Here is a 19,271-nt window from a genome sequence, read left to right on the forward strand (position 1 = left end):
TTTTCTTCTTCTTCTGTTCCTTCTCCTCCTCCTTTTCCTTCTTGTTCTCCATCTTCTTCTACTTGTTCTGATTTGGACGCCACGTATGATTAGATCGTGTGACACATCCACTCAAGGACCCCTGGACTTTGTTTTTTGTTATGGATCAGAACTGAGTAAGTCCATCTCTTCCTCCTTCTCTTATCCACCACTTAATTGTCATTTTGGTTGTGGAATAACTGTGGTAGAATACAATGAGCCATCCACTCAAGGAGCCCAGGAATCAGTTGTGTGTCATGTGTTCATAGAGAGTGGATTCTTCAGCAATCAGGGCTAACATCCACAGTCTTCTGACAGTCAGATTTACCGGGAAGGAGTGTAATGATGGCCAGTAGCTGGTAGGCTTACGGCCCATTGACAGTCCTGCCCACTCCTCTCTTCTCCCCTTCCTCTTCACTTGCTGACAAAAACAATGAGAGCAGGCCAAAACAATGGAGGTAGAGCGGGTCAGGCAACGCCATTTTGGCATCTGCAGACAAGGTAGCTGTATCCAGTGCCAATGTTTTTGTTTTTACTTTATTATTACTTTAGTGTTCCCTTTGTTTGTAGACCTACCATACGAGAGGACAGGGCTCATTCTAGTTTTATAAGTTCTTGTCTCCTGCCAATGCTGTTGAAAATTCTTTTTGAATTGGCCTTTGGTTATATCACTTCTGCTTTTTCACACCATGCCAGCTGCTCACATGAACTCTGAGTATGGACTCATGAGGGTGCTCTATGTTGAAAATCCTGTCTGTCTTTCCTTCTTTCTGTCATTTTTATGTCTCTTTCTATCCTTCTTTATCTTCTTACTCTTTGTCTTTGCTTTTCTTCCTTTCTTTCTTTCCTTTCTTTCTCTTTTTTGCTCCTTCCTATTCCTTCCTTCCTTCTTTTTCTGTTCCCCTTTCCTTCTTTCCTGTTTCTTTCTTTCCTTTTGTGTTCCCTTTTTTCTTTCCTGCACTCCTTTCCTTATTATGTCTTTTCTTCTTTCCTTCTTTCCTTTCTTGCCTTCCTTCTTATTTGCCCTCATCTTTCTTTCTTCCTTTCTTGTCCTCTTTCTTGCCTTCCTCCTTTTTTTTATTTTTCCTGCTTTCTCCCTTTTCCTTTCTTGCTTGCTGTCCTTTCAGAAGGAGCACATCAACACACACTTAAGTTCCCTTCAGTGCCAGGGCCTACTATGGCAATGTGTGCTTTTTTGAGACCAAGACAACATTTTTATCTTTAGCCAAAGTTTCTGTTTAGAGTAATGAGGGCACTGAAGCTCTAAAAATAGTTTTCCAAAAACCATGACAAAACAAAATAAGAATTGCCAAAAGGCTGGTGGCCAACACCAGACCTATTGGCTTTGCCAATGCTTGCTTTTTTATTGTTGAAACACAGTGATTATGTTCAACGATTGTGCCAAAGCCCCTTCTCTTGCTGCAGTGTTTAGCCTTGTTTTTATGATCTGTAATGTATCATTGCATTATGTTAATGTGCAAAAAATAAATAAATTTCTTTCTGTTTCCTCTATTAGATTCCTCTATCTGGACCATTTAGAAGCCCTGAATTACAGTTCATGCACCTAAAAAATGACGTGGTGCAAAAAGAAAATCTGGGTACATCTTAGCATATTTGCAGTAGCTTTCTTAACACTGGTTTTGTTCTCATTGAACTACTATTGGATTAAGAGAGACCATCGTCAATTTTTGGAAGTACGTTTTCCCTCTCGTAGCATTTCAGAGGATACAATAACTGAATTAAAAAACAGCAGGACTTTCATCATAGCGCCATATAAAGATCAAAGAGAAGGAAACAAAATTCGCACAATTGCAATTGTTCACAACGATGTTACACAACTTTATTGCTTCATTCCCTGCAGAACAAACATCAATGTCTATGTAGTAAAGGCAGACTTAGACAAGCATGTTGATCGTTTTGGTTTCCCTTATGTCACAACAGATATCCTGTGTCCAGAACCAATAAACTGTGATCCAAAATATATCGCACTAGATTCATCTCAGGATGCAAATATAGATAAACTTTCTGTATTTGGAATACAAAACCTGCACCCACCAACATCGTTTTATGTGAATTTTACTGTGTGCATTTCCACTATGTTTGGAAATTATGACAATGTCTTACAGTTCACTCAGACAATAGAGATGTATAAACTGCTGGGGGCAGGGAGGGTCACAATCTATAAAAATAATTGCAGCCTTTTGATAGAAAGACTCTTGCAATATTACATTGCTGAAGGGATTGTAGAGGTGGTACCTTGGCCCATCGAAAAGTACCTTGCTCCAGCAAAAGCATGGCACCACTCAATGGACGCCAAGGATATTGGGTACTATGGACAGTTGGTAACCCTGAATGACTGTATGTACAGGAATATGTATCGGAGCAAGTATGTGGTACTCATCGACCTGGATGAAATAATTCTGCCCCTCAAACACCATGATTGGACGAGTATGATGGACAGTCTTCAGAAGCAACATCCCAATGTTGGGGCATTTCTTTTTGAAAATCATGTCTTTCCCAAACATGTGTTCAGCCCGATTAAGGGGTTTAATACTTCGTCTTGGGAGGCTGTGCCCGGCGTGGACATCCTGAAGCACATTCACAGGGAGCCTGATAGGAAAGATTACTTTAATAACAGAAAAATGATTCTCAATCCCCGGACGGTGATTCAGACATCAGTTCACTCTGTTCTAAAGGCCCACAAGGGGAGCCTGAACATTCCCATCGATGTTGCACTCCTCTACCACTGCAAGGGTCCTAATCAACCTACTCTTCCTAGAGGGTCCCTAATCGAAGATCCAACCATCAGGAAGTACATGATCCCATTGATTAAAAATGTTAACAAGGTGCTTGAAAGAAATATGTTCTTCAATAAAACTGCAAGCACCTGAAGGGCAATTGGAGATTACTGACTACTATCTATTTGGTCCTTGATCTGGAGAATCACCAGCTTGCATCTCTGGGGAACATAGTATTGCTCTGAGGCTGCACTACAAGGAAGATAAGCCAGAGGGCGTAGTTGGGTGAGGGCAACAAGGGGAAATTGCTAAATTGATACTTGCCTTTTTTTGCACACCTGGGATGTCACTCAACAATAATGATGTACATAAAGTGCTAACACCTGGGAAGTTTGCCACCCAAAATCCTTTATTCATCGGCTGACCAACTGGAAATTAAAAAATTCCCTTGTTACACAATGCAAAACATATTGCTGAAATAACTTCAACAAGATTGTTTAGGCTCAGGTTCTCAAAAGGTATTCTTCAGAGAGTCATTCTACAAGTGCTATACACGTAAGACTCATATGTTTATGTCAAGGAGGGTAAAGGTCCCAGCTGCTTGCGAAACCCCACTGCTTCATTGAAGAAAGCACATTCATTGTAAATGTCCTTATTGATAATGCAGAAGAAGCAAAATATGTGCTTTTGTTTAGAAAGGGAAGTGTTCTTAAAAAAGAAAATGTCAATTTGTTAGGTATTGTGGAAAAAAGTCCATGTTAATTGTGTTATTTTATGGGGACATACTTTGCAATATGCTAAATGCTCTTGGACCTTTCAGCATTGATCTCAGGTTGTTTCTTGCCCAAAGTTAGTCTTAAGTTGAGCGATTCCCAAACATGTTCCACATCAAAGTAAAAGTTAGGTGCACCAAACATCTACGTGCTATGGTCAACTTCCAAGTCTCCATTCAACATTATCAGGATTTGGCAACATGTTGTCTTTACAAATGGCATTTGAAAAATGGAATCTGGAAATTCTTCCAGTATGATGCAATTTACACAACCATACATTTAAGGCTAGGGTTGGGCTTGTGAGCAGTTCATGAATCCTCCCCTAAGCCTAGTTCCTTCAAAAGTAGACAGAGTGGAAACACTTACAGGTGTCAAGAACAGAAGGAAGGGGTTTCGAAGGTTAGGCAGAGAAGAGGGGTAACCCCCTTGTTCATTTGCAAGGGAGGGAAAAGGGCAGACTAGGACTCAGCAGAGTCCCAAAAATAAAGTTGAAAAAAGAAATGGGGGGGAAGGGTAGGCATACCCTGACCCTCTAGCCCCCTAGCCCTCATTCATTTAGAAGGGAGGGATAAAGGGAGATAGTTCTCTGCAGAGACTTTCCACAGAAATCTATAACAAGCAAAGATTTCAAAGAACGCTCAAAGGATTACTTAATAATTTCATAATAATTTTGTTCTAGTTGTGGGATTCATTGTTCCACTTGTAGGATTAATTTTACATGTGCACATGCCTGACTCTTTCCATTTACCCTTTGTGAATCGGTCTGATGGAGCCAAAATCTACAATTAGAAATAAGATGATCACATGCACCTAATCTGCTGTTTCCTTAATACCTTCATCATTTTCCTCTGCTGATCCTGCAGTCAGACACGGGTGGAGTAGTAACAAGAGGTCAAGAGGGACTCGGGCATACCAATGGCTCCCTAAGCCTTTGCTCACATCATTTTTCAAAAGCAACATTAACACTCTTTGAAACTACCCAAACATTATTGTTTTGTTTAATTTACAATGGGGTAACACACTGCAAGCTAAACAGGAGATGGTTGCACTCCATTTGAGACAATGAAGAATACAGGAGCAAATAAATGTGCCATGATTTATACATATATAGAGAATGTTATCAGTCTTAGCCGATTGGTTTCATATCTGTTAAATATGAATAGGTGTTGGACTTTTTGGCTTATGCAGGGTCATCCCCGATCTTTTTGCCTCCTGCCTGCTATTTTTTCTGACCTGTTGCTGTTAGCTTTTGAACTCTGAGCACTTTACCACTGATAACCAGTGCTAAAGTGCATATGCTCTCTGTGTAAATTGTTTTGTTGATGTGTGCGTTTTTGATACTCTGGGCACTTTACCACTGCTAACCAGTGCTAAAGTGCAAGTGCTCCTTTACAAAATGTGTATGTAATTGGCTTATCCATGATTGTCATATTTGCTTTACTAGTATTCCCTAGTAAAGTGCACTAGAGGTGCCCAGGGCCTGTAAATCAAATGCTACTAGTGGACCTGCAGCACTGGGTGTGCCACCCACATAAGTATCTCTGTAATCATGTACCCACTTGACAGGTGTTAGAAATGGGGTTTTTGGTTGGCAGTCAGGTTACCCTCTGTCCAAGCAAGAACCCTCACTCTAGTCAGGGTAAGTCTCACACAATCCAAAATGAGCCTGTGCCCACCCTCTGGTAGCTTGGCACGAGCAGTCAGGCTTAACTTAGAAGGCAATGTATAAAGCATTTGTGCAATAAATCATACAATAACATAATATAAAACCACAAAAATACACCACACATTGTTTAGAAAAATATATAATATTTATCTGGGTATTTGCAGGTCAAAACGATCAAAGATGCAATATGAATTTGTAAAGATATCACTAAAAAGTGATTTGAAGTGTCTTAAGTCTTTAAAAAGCAAACAAAGTCTCTTTCAAGCACAAAGTACCTGGTTTGGAGTGGAAAATCTCCGCAGAAGAGGAGATGCGTGAAAAAATGGAGTGTGCGTCGGTTACGCCCCTTCACACACTGACTTGCGTCGTTATTTTTCACGCGGGGAGACATGCGTCGTTCTACGGGAGGAAAAATGGTGTGTGCGTCGGTTGCGCACCTTCACACACGGACTTGTGTCGTTATTTTTCACTCGGGGAAGACGTGCGTCGTTTTCCGGCACGCGGACCGTCTCCTTTTATGGATTGTGGGGATTACCAGATGTCCCAGGTCTGTGCGTGGATTCTCCTGCTTGTTTTCCAGCTGCACGTCGTTCCGCTGGGCTGTGCGTCGAAGTTTCTCTCTCGCAGCTGGCGTAGCGTCTATTTCTCCTCTGGAAGTCGGGCGGCGCTGTCCTTGTGAGGCTGTGCGTCGAAGTTCCGGTCGCCCCCGAAGGCGTCGCGTCGATCAGCGTCGGTGTGCGGCGTTTTTCTCGACGCAGAACAAGCTGTGCGTCTCAAATTTCGGTGCACAAAGAGTCAAAATGAAAAAGAGAAGTCTTTTTGGTCAATCAATCAATCATGGCATTTAAAGAGCACGCTACTCACCCGTGAGGGTCTCAAGGCGCTAAGGGGGGGGATTACTGCTGCTCAAAGAGCCAAGTCTTGAGGCGCCTCCTGAAGGCGAGGTGGTCCTGGGTAGTTCTTAGGTGAACGGGAAGGGAGTTCCATGTCTTGGCTGCCAGGTAGAAGGATTTATCTCCAGCGGTGGTTCTGCGGATACGAGGGATGGTGGCGAGAGCTTCAGCCGAGTGAAGCTGACGGGTGGGCATGTAGAACGAGAGGCGTCTGTTGAAGTATTCGGGGCCCTTTTTGTGGAGGGCTTTGTGTGCGTGGGTGAGGAGCCTGAAGGTGATCCTTTTGTTGACGGGGAGCCAGTGCAGGTGTTTCAGGTGGGCGGATATGTGGTTGTGGCGCGGTATGTCGAGGATGAGGCGTGCGGAGGCGTTCTGTATGCGCTGAAGACGATTCTGTAGCTTTGCGGTGGTTCCTGCGTATAGGGTGTTTCCGTAGTCCAGGCGGCTTGTGACGAGGGCCTGTGTAACGGTTTTTCTAGTTTCGGCGGGGATCCAGCGGAAGATTTTTCGGAGCATGCGAAGGGTGTGGAAGCAAGAAGACGAGACGGCATTGACTTGCTTGGTCATGGTGAGGAGGGGATCCAGGATGAATCCGAGGTTGCGTGCGTGGTCTGAAGGGGTTGGTGCGGTGCCCAGGGCCGTGGGCCACCAAGAGTCGTACCAGGCGGACAGCGAGTGGCCGAGGATGAGGACCTCCGTCTTATCAGAGTTCAGCTTCAGGCGGCTGAGCTTCATCCATTCTGCGACGTCTTTATTCCATCCTGCAGGTTGGCTTTGGCGGTGGCTGGGTCTTTGGTGAGGGAGAGTATCAGCTTGGTGTCGTTGGCGTAAGAGATGATGTTGATGTTGTGTTTGCGAGCGATGTTGGTGAGGGGGCTCATGTAGATATTGAAGAGGGTAGGGCTGAGTGAAGAGCCTTGTGGAACGCCACAGATGATCTCGGTGGGTTCTGAGCGGAAGGACGGGAGGTAGACTCTTTGGGTTCGGTCAGAGAGGAATGAGATGATCCAGTCCAGGGCCTGTCCTTGGATTCCAGTGGAGCGGAGGCGGGTTATTAGGGTGCGGTGGCACACGGTGTCTAAGGCAGCCGAGAGGTCCAGGAGGATGAGGGTGGTTGTTTCTCCATTGTCCATCAGGGTTCTGATGTCGTCGGTGACTGCGATGAGGGCCGTTTCCGTGCTGTGGTTGGCACGGAAACCTGATTGGGAGGGGTCGAGCAGGTTGTTATCTTCAAGGAAGTTGGTCAGTTGTTTGTTGACGGCCTTCTCAATGACCTTGGCCGGGAAGGGGAGAAGAGAGATGGGGCGGAAGTTCTTCAGGTCGTTGGGGTCAGCCGTGGGTTTTTTCAGGAGGGTGTTGACTTCCGCTTGTTTCCAGCTCTCGGGGAAGGTGGCAGATGCGAACGAGCTGTTGGAGATAGAGGGCGATGATGGCGTCGGCTTTGTTGAAGATGTGATGGGGGCACGGGTCCAAGGGGGAGCCAGAGTGGATGGTGTTCAGGGTGATTCTGGTCTCTTTGGAGCTGATGGGGTCCAGGTGTTGAGGGTAGTGGCTGGGGCTGTAGGTTCAGTGGTGGGCGGCGGGTTTCGGGGTCCGAAGCTGTCGTGTAGGTCAGTGATCTTACGATGGAAGAAAGTAGCGAGGGAGTTGGGGAGTTCTTGTGAGGGCGTGATGGTGTTGGAGCTGGCGTTGGGGTTGGAGAGCTCTTTGACTATGTTGAAGAGTTCTTTGCTGTTGTAGGTGTTGTTGTCAAGTCTCTCTTCGAAAGATGCCCTTTTGGTGGAGCGGATCAGCTGGTGGTGTTCACGGGTGGCGATCTTGCGGGCTGACATGTTTTCTGCGGTGTGTTCTTTGCGCCAGGTTTTTTCGAGGGTACTGCAGGATTTCTTGGATTCTTTGAGGGCGTCTGTGAACCACGGGGGTTTCCTGATGTTGGTCTCTCTTTGGTGGCTTCTGAGAGGGGCGAGGTTGTCGGCACAGTTGGTGATCCATTGTGTGAGGCTGAGGGCTGCGTTGTTGGCGTCGGTGGTGATGGCTGGTTGGTTAAGGTTTAGAGATGAGAGTAGCTGCTCTGTGGAGATTTTGTTCCAGGGTCTTCGGGGGATGTGTTGTGTGCGAAGGTGGTGGGTCTCACGTTTGAAGGTGAAGTGGACACATCTGTGGTCGGTCCAGTGTAGCTCAGAGGAGTGGCTGAAGGATATGTGGTTGCTGGCGGAAAAGATGGGGTCGAGCGTGTGGCCTGCGGTGTGGGTGTTCACCAGTTGCTTGAGTCCGAGGTTGTCGAGCAGGGTGGCGGTGTTGGTGTCGTTGTTCTTCTCCAGGTGGAAGTTCAGGTCCCCGAGGAGGATGTAGTCTGGCGAGGCTAGGGTGTGCGGGGTGATGAAGTCAGTGATGGATTAGCTGAATAGGCGCGTGGGCCAGGGGGCCTGTAGATGAGAGTACCTCTGAGGGTGGTCCTGGGGTCGGTGTGGATCTGGAAGTGCATGTGTTCAGCGGTGAAGGGGGTGTCTTCAGTGGAGGTCGTGATGTTGATGGAGTTCTTGTAGATGATGGCGATTCCTCCCCCGATTTGGTTGGCGCGGTCTTTCTGGGGGATCTTGTAGCTGTCGGGGATGGCTACGGCGATGTCAGGAGCCGAGGAGGCATTCATCCAGGTTTCTGTGATGAAGGCAACGTCAGGTGCTATTGTGTCCAGGAGGTCCCATAATTCGATTGCGTGCTTGTGGACGGAGCGTGTGTTGAGGAGGATGCACTTGAGGTGGTTGTTGGTGCGTGGGCCGGTGAAAGGACTGCAGGCTCTGTGGAAGGTATACTTGCAGGCTTGACAGGCAAAGGGTCCATGAGTGCGTTTGGGGCTGGCTTGGTAGCAGTTGTCTGTTTGCCCGGGGTTGAGTGCGTTGAGGGAGGTGGCGTCATATCTAAGATGGGGGTTTTGGGTGCGGTGGGGGCCAGGGGTGCTGGCGCTGGGCGCGGTCCAGGCACGGACGGGTGCAGACGGGCTTGCCTTTGGTGCCCCTTCGGCGCGCCAGCAGTGCGGCCGCCATAAGAGGGGAGGGGGGAGGAGAGCGAATGGGAGCAGGGGGGGTGGGGCCGCACTGTGACAGCGGTGGGAAAGCGGGAGCCGGGAGAGCGGGAAGGCAACTAGAGGGAAAGCGGCTACAAGAGAGAAAAGGCAACAAGATAGAAAAGGCAACAAGAGAGAAAACAAGATGGAAAGGAGTCAAGAGAGAAAGGCAACAAGATGGAAAAGGCAACAAGATAGTAAGGCAACAAGAGAAAACAAGATGGAAAAGGAATCAAGAGAGAAAAGGCAACAAGATGGAAAAGGAGTCGAGAGAAAGGCAACAGGATAGAAAAGGCAGCAAGATAGAAAAGGCAACCAGATAGAAAGGCAACAAGAGAGAAAAACGGCAACAAGATGGAAAAGGCAACCAGATAGAGAACGGCAGCAGGAGAGAGAGCGGCAGATCCGATGCAAGCGCAGGGTTTAGTCAAGACCTACACACAGGTAGCAGGGGACTGGACAGGTCGAGCTGCAGCGGTGGGGGAGCGACCTACCCGAGGGTCAAGGGTCGCTCCTGAGACTTCAGGGAACAGGAGGCAAGCTCTAGCCAAGCCCTTGGAGAGCACTTTCACAGCGTACAAGAGTACAGCAAGGCAGCAGGGCAACAGCAAGGCAGCAGTCCTTTGTAGAAAGCAGTCAGGTGAGTCCTTTAGGCAGCCAGGCAGATCTTCTTGGCAGGATGCAGGTTCTGGTTCAGGTTTCTTCTCCAGCAAGTGTCTGATGAGGTAGGGCAGAGGCCCTGTTTTATACTAAGTTGTGCCTTTGAAGTGAGGGAGACTTCAAAGAGTGGCTTAGAAGTGCACCAGGTCCCCTTTCAGTTCAATCCTGTCTGCCAGGGCCCCGGAGGGGGTGTGGCAGTCCTTTGTTTCAGAGCAGGCCCTCCACCCTCCCAGCCCAGCAAGACCCATTCAAAATGCAGATGTATGCAAGTGAGGCTGAGTACCCTGTGTTTGGGGTGTGTCTGAGTGAATGCACAAGGAGCTGTCAACTGAACCTAGCCAGACATGGATTGAAGGGCACAACAAGATTTAAGTGCAAAGAAATGCTCACTTTCTAAAAGTGGCATTTCTAGAATAGTAATATTAAATCCGACTTCACCAGTCAGCAGGACTTTATATTACCATTCTGGCCATACTAAATATGACCTTCCTGCTCCTTTCAGATCAGCAGCTGCCACTTCAACAATGTATGAGGGCAGCCCCAGTGTTAGCCTATGAAGGGAGCAGGCCTCACAGTAGTGTAAAAACAAATTTAGGAGTTTTACACTACCAGGACATATAACTACACAGGTACATGTCCTGCCTTTTACCCACATAGCACCCGGCTCTAGGGGTTACCTAGGGCACACAGGGGTTCCTTATATGTAGAACAAGGGGAGTTCTAGGCTTGGCAAGTACTTTTAAATGCCAAGTCGAAGTGGCAGTGAAACTGCACACACAGGCCTTGCAATGGCAGGCCTGAGACCAGGTTAAGGGGCTACTGAAGTGGGTGGCACAACCAGTGCGGCAGGCCCACTAGCAGCATTTAATCTACAGGCCCTAGGCACATATAGTGCACTCTACTAGGGACTTATAAGTACATTAAATAGCCAATCATGGATAAACCAATCAATAGTACAATTTACACAGAGACCATATGCACTTTAGCACTGGTTAGCAGTGGTAAAGTGCCCAGAGGTCAAAAGCCAACAACAACAGGTCAGAGAAAATAGGAGGAAGGAGGCAAAATGTTTGGGGATGTCCCTGTCAAAAAGCCAGGTCCAACACCAGGCCTAAACCTTCCCTTTTCTTACACATAACACACCTCTAAGGTAGGCCCTAGATAGCCTCAAGGGCAGGGTGCAGTGTATGGTTAAGGTAGGACATATAGTAATGTGTTGTATATGTCCTGACAGTGAAATGTTGCTAAATTCGTTTTTCACTGTTGAAAGGCCTGTCCCTCTCACAGGTTAACATGGGGGCTACCTTTAAATCTGATTAAAGTGTAGATTCCCTTTGGGAGTGGATAGACATATGGAGTTTGGGGTCTCTGAGCTCACAATTTAAAAATACATCTTTTAGTAAAGTTGATTTTCAGAATGTGTGTTTGAAAATGTCACTTTTAGAAAGTGAGCATTTTCTTAGTTATAAGATTTCTGTGACTCCGGCTGTTTGTGGCTTCCCTGTCTGGGTCAGTTTGACAGTTGGGCTGGTTGCACCTCTCACTAGACAGTGACACAAAGGGAGCTGGGGTGTAGTCTGCATTTCCTGATGAGCCATCTGTACTAGGAGGGAGGGGAGGAGTTGTCACTCACACCTGAAAGGGCTGTGACTGCTGTCACACAATGCAGTCTCCAATCCCCTGGTGTGTCTGGGCCCTGCCCTGGACAAGGCAGGATTTCACAAGCAAGAGTGACTTTCCTTTGAAGGAGGCCTACTTCAAAGGGCAAAATGGGTATAAGAAGGGCACCCAAAGACTTTATAACACTTGTGGAAACCAAGAGGAACCTCTGCCTGGAGAAGAGCTGAGGAAGAAGAGCTGCCCTGCCTGTGACTGTGCTTTGTGGAGCTATCCTGCAGTTGCTGCTTCTGCCTGTGCAAGGGAACAAAGACTGGACTTTGTGGTGTATTCCTGCTTGAGAAGAACTCTCCAAGGGCTTGATTTAGAGCTGGCCTCCTGTTACTTGAAGTCTCAGGGACAGCAAAGACTTCTCTCTGCCAGCATCTGGACTCTCTGCGATACTCCTGCCCTGCCTCGTGGTGCACTGTCCAGTTCCTGGGGCCTTGGAAGGTGAAGCTGGTGGACCAAGGTTAGAAATCCACACACAGGCCACTGTGCAGGGGAGTTTCCTACACAACCTCCCGAGCACGGCTGAAAAACGACACGCCTCCAGCTTCGTGGCTGAAATCGACGCAGCGCTTGCAGCACTTGAAATCGACTCACGTGGCTGGAGAAATGGCGTGCAGCATCGTTGCTGGAGGCTACAACGACGCAACATCGCTGGACGCAGAAAAACAACGCAAGCATGCCCAGACCCAAGGTGTTTTGTTTGGATCGATGCATCGCTCTCCTGCGGAGAAGGAGAAACTACGCATAACCTTGCGGGTGAGAAATTGATGCACCGCTTACCTTTTTTCACGCACACTCGCCCGTGCGGGTTATTTTGACGCGACCCAGGTACTTTTTCACGCTAACAGTGTTAGCGTTGTGTTTAAAAGGACATGACGACTCTTTTTACATTTTAATTGATAACTTGACTTGTGTATGGTGGATTTTTGTCATTTTGGTCTTGTTTTGTTTATTTAAATATTCCCTATTCCTCTAAACATGTGTTGTGTCATTTTGTAGTGTTTTCACTAAGTTACTGTGTGTGTTGGTACAAATACTTTACAACTAGCACTCTGAAGTTAGCCTACTGCTCATGCCAAGCTACCAAGTGGGTAAGCAGGGGTTAGCTGAGGGTGATTCTCTTTTACCCTGTCTAGAGTGAGGGTCCTTGCTTAGACAGGGGATAACCTGACTGCCAACCAAAGACCCAATTTCTAACAATAGGGGAATAGTAAGATTAGTGTCACTACCCCTGATACACTCCAAGTACGAACAGGGGTAACCTGAGAGAATAACAACTAGAGGTCAGAGCTTGTCTAAGCAAGTGTTTATTTGTGGTGGGTGGAAGGGACCATGACTCATGGGTGTTTTCATGTTAGTATTGTCATGATAACATGGAATATGACCTTTGCACTTTAGTAATACATGTGTGTTTATTAGTACGACAATCTATAAATAATGAGTTACGGGCCACCTTTATTTTCACTGGCATAAACGTGGGTGTAGCAGGGTGTATTTCATTTCCTTATGTTAACAAAAATTAGAAAAGTTGCAAATGTTAACCATAAAGACACCTACATTGTGTTAGATCCTATAAGATGAGTCTGTGTACAGATGGCGGAAGATGCCAATTACGGCCATCACTAATTCATGCCCTAAATATATAATTTCTAAGAAAACAAATCGGATTGTCCTAAGTTTTTGTGCTGGATAGTAAATAGCAGGTTACCACCTTTCACGGTTTGCTTCACTCTGGGGTCCAGATGTACGAAGAATCCAGTTTGCGATTTCCTAATTGCAAATCTTTGCAATTCACAGTTAGGTAATTGCAAAATACTAATGTACCTCAACACTTTTTTAGCGATTCGCAGAGGGTCGCAAATGGTCCTGCCTCATTAATATTCATGAGGTAGGTCACAATTCGAAAATCATTATGAATGGCTACAATCACAGGAGTAGTGGCCTGCTGTGACTGTTTTTTCAATAATGCATTTTTTTTTAATGCAGCCCGTTTTCCTTAAGGGAAAATGGAATTCATTTAGAAAATGAAAAGTTCTTTAAAAATGTTTGCACCCACACTCACAAAGGGGAAGGAGTCCCTTGGGGATCCCTTCCGACATGTGAAAGGGTTACCCTCACTTGAAGATGGTGGTAAAATCCAAATATTTTCCATCTCCTGTGACTCGCTTTGAGGAAAGGACGTCTTTGACACGCCCCTTCCTAATACCAACTCGCAAACTTATTTTGCTATTCAGTAATAGATTACGTCCGAAAATGTTTTTTTGTGGTTGCAAACAGCCCGATTTTGTGAATCAGTCCGTCTGCAAATACAAAAAACCTTTCTACATCTGGCCCCTGGTGACTTTGCACCAGCGCAAACTGTTGCTAAATCTCGCCCTACAAGCACAGTTTGTTCCCAGGACGCCATACAAAGGTGGGCGGGGCCCTAGCCATGAGGGCCTTCATTATCTCTTGCGGTATGTTTTAAATATTTATATTTTAAATTCTGCCACAAGAGGGCAGTCAAGGTCGGGTTCTCCTTCAGGATGTTCACTTACTTTGTCTTTCACATAGTGAGTGTGCTGCATGAGCATCTGTGATGAGGCGTTGGAGATCATGAGGCTGTAAACTCCTGTGGGTGGTCAGTTCCGGGTTGTTTTATGATCCTCAACAGTTAATGAAGTGCAAACAAAGCATGAAGAATTTGACGAAACCGCTGCAAAGTGCAATTTAATTCGTAACACAGGTTGGAAATAAAGAGGTTGGCCCAGGATCACACAGTGTGGTAAGCCAACAGTCTCCTCATGTCTGTAGAGTCCATAGTTTGGATCTTGGCCCTTAGGGCTCACCTCAATGCTTGCATGGTCTGTGTCTGCTCTGTAGCCATACGTCTCTTCTATGAACTTCCGGCTTCATAGGCCTATTCTGAACAAGGGGTTGAAAGTCACGTGATGTTTGATTTCATTCACGAATCGAGGGGAGCAAGTGCCCCAGGGTCTCTGCGGGGGAGTAGAACAGAACAGGACCTGGACTCCAATACCAAAGTGATCATGATGTCTCTGGTGCATTCTCTGCACTCACAGATCTCATTCTATAAGATATTGAACAGGTTCATGTTTATTGATCTGGGTGACATCCGGGCACTTCCTTGTGTCTAATCTGACAATCAACTTTTCGATAAGAAAAAACAGCACAAATAATTGGTCGGAAGCTGAGCAAATACTTAAAGACAAAATTAAGAGTAGAAAGTGACATTGAGGTTGAGTCAACACATAAAATATGGGGTTACGTATTGAAATGTAAGGGATTTATATAGGGCTTTCTCCAAATCACTTCACAAGCAAGTTCTCAAATTGTGCAATATTTTCCATGCACGTTGAAGAAACGCAAATAAAACCGTAGTGCGAGGGCATTTCTAAAATTATTTTTATTGATTTTGGACTGCGCGGGGGTCTTAAGGAGCACGAAACAAAGGGATCTCCTGATGCCAGGAGAAGAGCTCTCAATGAGCTGTTGATGAAGGCACTGAGGGGGCCTGATATTCCCCCCCTTTCTGATTCTGACTTTTATTGTTTGAGGTGTGACTCATTTGCCATGCCACTGTTCTTAGAGGAGCAGTTATTTAAGTTGCATCAACAGCGCATAAGATTTACACACCCTGCAAGTGGGAAAATAGGGAACGTTTGTGCTGATACTGCAATTTGAATAACAAAGGCCCAGCAAATAAACAAGCTGTTTTGGTAAAACAATATTCACATGTTTGTATTTGAAAGACGTTGACTATAAAAGCTCCAGATGTTCCAAGAAAACAGTGTTCTAGTCAAGCTCACTTGTTTAGGGCGGTAGAGAAATGCAGAGATGAAAAACAAAAGTGACCCGAGTTGAATATAAGCGCTACAAAATAATCTGCGTCTCAGACATGCTGTCTCTGGGAAGAAGGAGAATTTCCCTTCTTAGATTCAGCCCTGCCAAGTGTCACGCATCTTGCGTTAGAGTAGCGCATTTTCAGTCATTTTCCCACATTACTGCAATGCCTGAGATTGTCACGTAAGTCCTCAAGTGCGTGAAAACCTTCTTGTTCCAGTTTCTCACTTTGCTAGGTAAGCTCTGAGTAGTGTTTATCAAACGCCTCAAGGAGACACTGGTGTACTGTGGGAGGTATAGAATTTTCGATATATTACGATATTTATATGATTCCCTCGTCGCTTGATTTTGCTTGCAAGAAAGTGTCACTCATAGTCATTGAAATGTCACTCACCATTATACTGAGATTATGAAAATGTCACACCTAGCAATCTGAAACCTTGGTAGCTATGTGTGATCTTAATATAAATTAAAGGTGCCAACTTATTCTTCTCTATATACAATTTGAATTTAAAAGCTGCAGTCCTGTTCTTTTAAGCAGGTATGTGATTTCTACACAACATTATTTTTAATAATGACAGTTGTGTCTGAAATGCTGCAGTGGTTACTGAAAGCACTTTGTGAAAACAAATCACATAAAACTACAGATGGGTGAGCCTACAGGTTAACATGGAGAGCCGGGCTAGAGCTAAGCCAGGAGTGTGGCTCGGCTCTTAGAGCCCATGCAGGAGCCAAGCCCTGAGGATCTCTCCTGTGTAAATCATACAACAAACATCACGTAAAATATAGTGAAGTCTTATCAACATTCAAGTATTTCTTTAACATGTGGAACCTTTGACATTAAGAGTGACATTATAACACTGCACGGAGAAGTACTTATTAAAAGCGATAGTTTTTAAACAGGAACCATTAGTGAACTAAGAGGCAAGAACCATTTCCATGTAACCCCTGTAAGTGGGTAAGATTGTTATAGAGGAACATTGTAGTCTGCTAAATCGAACAGAATATATTTTTGTACAACTGGTAGTGGTAGTCTGAACTCATATTTGAAAATGTTTGCATATGGAATAATGAAGAAAAATGTTTTGGTAAAATAAACTTTTTGCCTAATATCACACAATTTAGGAGGGGAAGCCGTGATTTATCCAGGTTTTCTGGTTCACTTTGTACAAATCAGCCAATAAATGGGTATCTATTTGTCTTTCCTTATGTTAAGGATTTGTTTTTACCTCTTTGGGAATTTTACTGCAGGCCTTATACAGGGAGCTTCGACCCAAAAATATGGGATCACTCAACAGGAGCACCAGTTCACATTCATTGTTTATAAGCTCAGGCAAATTACGTAAGTGATTTACCCAGAATCATAGGCTGTTGCACCAGCATCGAGGCTCAAACCTGGTTCCCCATTTCTAAAGTCAGCAGCTCTGGCCATAATGCAACATCTAAGTAGAGGGAGGGAGGGAGGCAAGCAGAAGCCACATGAAAGCTCGGCTCATTATGGGTGAGAGGACCTCATGTTCTGCCAGGCTTCAGACTCCCTGGCTTGAGCTGTCCAGTGCTCGCCCTGTTGTGAAGACCAAGATTAGAGTAGGAGCAGAAGTGAATCTGAGTAGTAGTTCAAAATACGAGTATCTGCTGAGGACTAGTGAATGAAATGACCACCAACCTTGAAGCCCTTCAAGAATGTATGCATGAATTGGTAAGGAAAATTGTGACTTATGAGAAGCAGGGTGTAGAGTGGGCCCTGTGATGTCGTGCAGCAGGCACGCAATCGGTAATAAACACCCCGAGGCGGTGTAATGTTAACAGCTTCTTTATTTAGCTAACGCTTCCCACACTAAACTCTTCCCGCCTTTCCACCCCTATATATGTCCTTCCCTCCGTCATCCTGGTGCGACCCATCTCGCACCTCCGGCAAGGGGGGTTTCTCTCACCCACCACTTCCGCCTCCATCGTAGTGGTGCTGGCCAGTTCCGGCAACAACATTACAGGCCCTGCAATGAGCTTGTTGCACACTTTCCAATTGATTGTGGCGGAGGAGCGTCAGTGGGAAGTACATTGGGGCAATGGTGAGATTCATCTTGACGTTTGGAGAAACTCGGAGCGATAGCTGAAGGTGTGTTTCAAACACTATTCACTAAACATGGGAGCAGTGAAACTAACATTGGCGGAGTTAGCGTCGGGATGTATTGAGGCCATTTTGTGGTGCACTGGAACTGACTTGACCGAGCAAGCATCAGGTCATCACGGCCATTTTGGGAGTAAAGAGCTTTGCAAGTGAAGCATTGTTGTGGGATACGCTACAACGTGGTGACGTGGGGACGTCGCATTGCTTTTGGCCCATTTCTGTTGATCGGAGGTGAACAAGCATTGAATGAAAGAAACACTGTTGCCCAGCAATGCTAATATATTGATCAGTAGGAGTGTGCTGAGGCAAGAAGAATGGCGGAGACAGGCCATATTACAAAGTGGGAAAAATGAACAGCACCGACAGCTTGAGTGGGATTTCAACAAACTATTAGGGGTGAGTTGAACTATGCAGAATTCTGCCAAGTTAAATAGAAACTCTGTGAAATTCTGTGGAGTTCCGCTGACCGTTTCCCCTGCTGTGCTCTTCCGCTTTTACAAAGATCCTACAAGAACAAATATGCAGGGTGGCTTCTTGCCAAGTCTTCTCAGCTGCTCCTACCTTTAAATCCCTTGTCACTGCTTGGTGGTTGTTCTGAGGCAGACATTCTCTACTGGTGTAGTACTGGCCTGATTGTTGGGCTAATGGAGTGATTGGCTCACGGTGCAGTCTTTCTGTGACAGTTCAAGCATTGGCCCCAGAGCAAAAATCAAAATCATCATTCACTATCAACATACTTTCATGTTATTAAAACAGCATCTCTTCCTCCGCAGCACTCATACTCCTGGACCTCTCAGCAGCTTTCGACACGGTCTCCCACAGCACTCTGCGCACCAGACTCCACGACATAGGAATCCATGGAAGAGCCCTGGAATGGATCCACTCCTTCCTTTCCGGGAGGACGCAGAAGGTCAGACTCCCTCCCTACACCTCCAGACCCACAGGAGTCAACTGCGGAGTCCCCCAAGGATCCTCACTGAGTCCCACACTGTTCCACGTATACATGGCCCCTCTCGCTGCCATCGTCAGAAGCCATGGTATGAACATCGTGTCATATGCCGATGACACACAACTTATCATTTCCCTCCCCGAAGACCTGGACACAGCCAAAAACAACTTTCACGCAGGAATGGACGCTGTCGCCACCTGGATGAGAGAAAGCTGCCTCAAACTCAACTCCGACAAGACGGAGCTCATCATCTTTGGAAATGCCACCTCAGCTTGGGATGACTCCTGGTGGCCCACATCCCTCATCGCCCCCCGCACCAATCGAGCACGCCCACAACGTAGGAATCATCATCGACTCCTCCCTATCCATGACCTGCCAGGTAAACTGTCGCCTCCTCCTACTGGCACACACGCCGCAAACTTCAGAAGATCTTCAGAATGGTCACAGCAGACTGTCACAGGACAGTCACCCACGCCTTAGTCACAAGCAAGCACGACTACGGGAACACCCTCTACACCGGTAACTCAACTAGGAACATCAAAAGACTTCAACTCATGAGAACGCCACTGCCAGACCCATTCTGGACCTCCCTCGCTGAGAACACATTTCCCAACACCTGAGGAAATCACACGCTTGACATTAAACTCCGTGCCAGTAAATGCGCTTGCCAGTCAGGAAGAAATATCTGTTAGCCTCCCTGGCGGAGGCCTTTTGTGAGTACTGAACCCTGTCTTTCGGCAGCAGGAGCAGGAGAAAAATATGTCTGGGGGCCCACTGTTTGCACTTTTACGCTAGGTTTATGTTGCTTTAAACCTTGATTTAGAGCTCAATATGTTTTCCCTTTATGATTGTTTAAACTCTATCCCGAGGG

The 19,271-nt window shown here is 46.1% G+C and overlaps 1 protein-coding gene across 1 annotated transcript; it reads left to right on the forward strand.

Annotated features, from left to right (window-relative positions):
• Nucleotides 1–1,578: 1,578 nt before the first annotated feature.
• LOC138302206 (uncharacterized) lies at nt 1,579–3,340 on the forward strand. The gene has a single exon (XM_069242541.1). It carries the CDS (start codon nt 1,590–1,592, stop codon nt 2,907–2,909), a length of 1,320 nt encoding a protein of 439 aa, XP_069098642.1. The 5' UTR covers nt 1,579–1,589; the 3' UTR covers nt 2,910–3,340.
• The last annotated feature ends 15,931 nt before the right edge of the window (nt 3,341–19,271 follow it).

Source organism: Pleurodeles waltl, chromosome 6 (genome assembly GCF_031143425.1).
Source record: "Pleurodeles waltl isolate 20211129_DDA chromosome 6, aPleWal1.hap1.20221129, whole genome shotgun sequence".
In the NCBI taxonomy this organism is placed as follows: Eukaryota; Metazoa; Chordata; class Amphibia; order Caudata; family Salamandridae; genus Pleurodeles; species Pleurodeles waltl.

Coding starts and splice junctions, on each gene's coding strand:
- LOC138302206 (XM_069242541.1), top strand. CDS start 1,590: ATGACGTGGTGCAAAAAGAAAATCTGGGTACATCTTAGCATATTTGCA.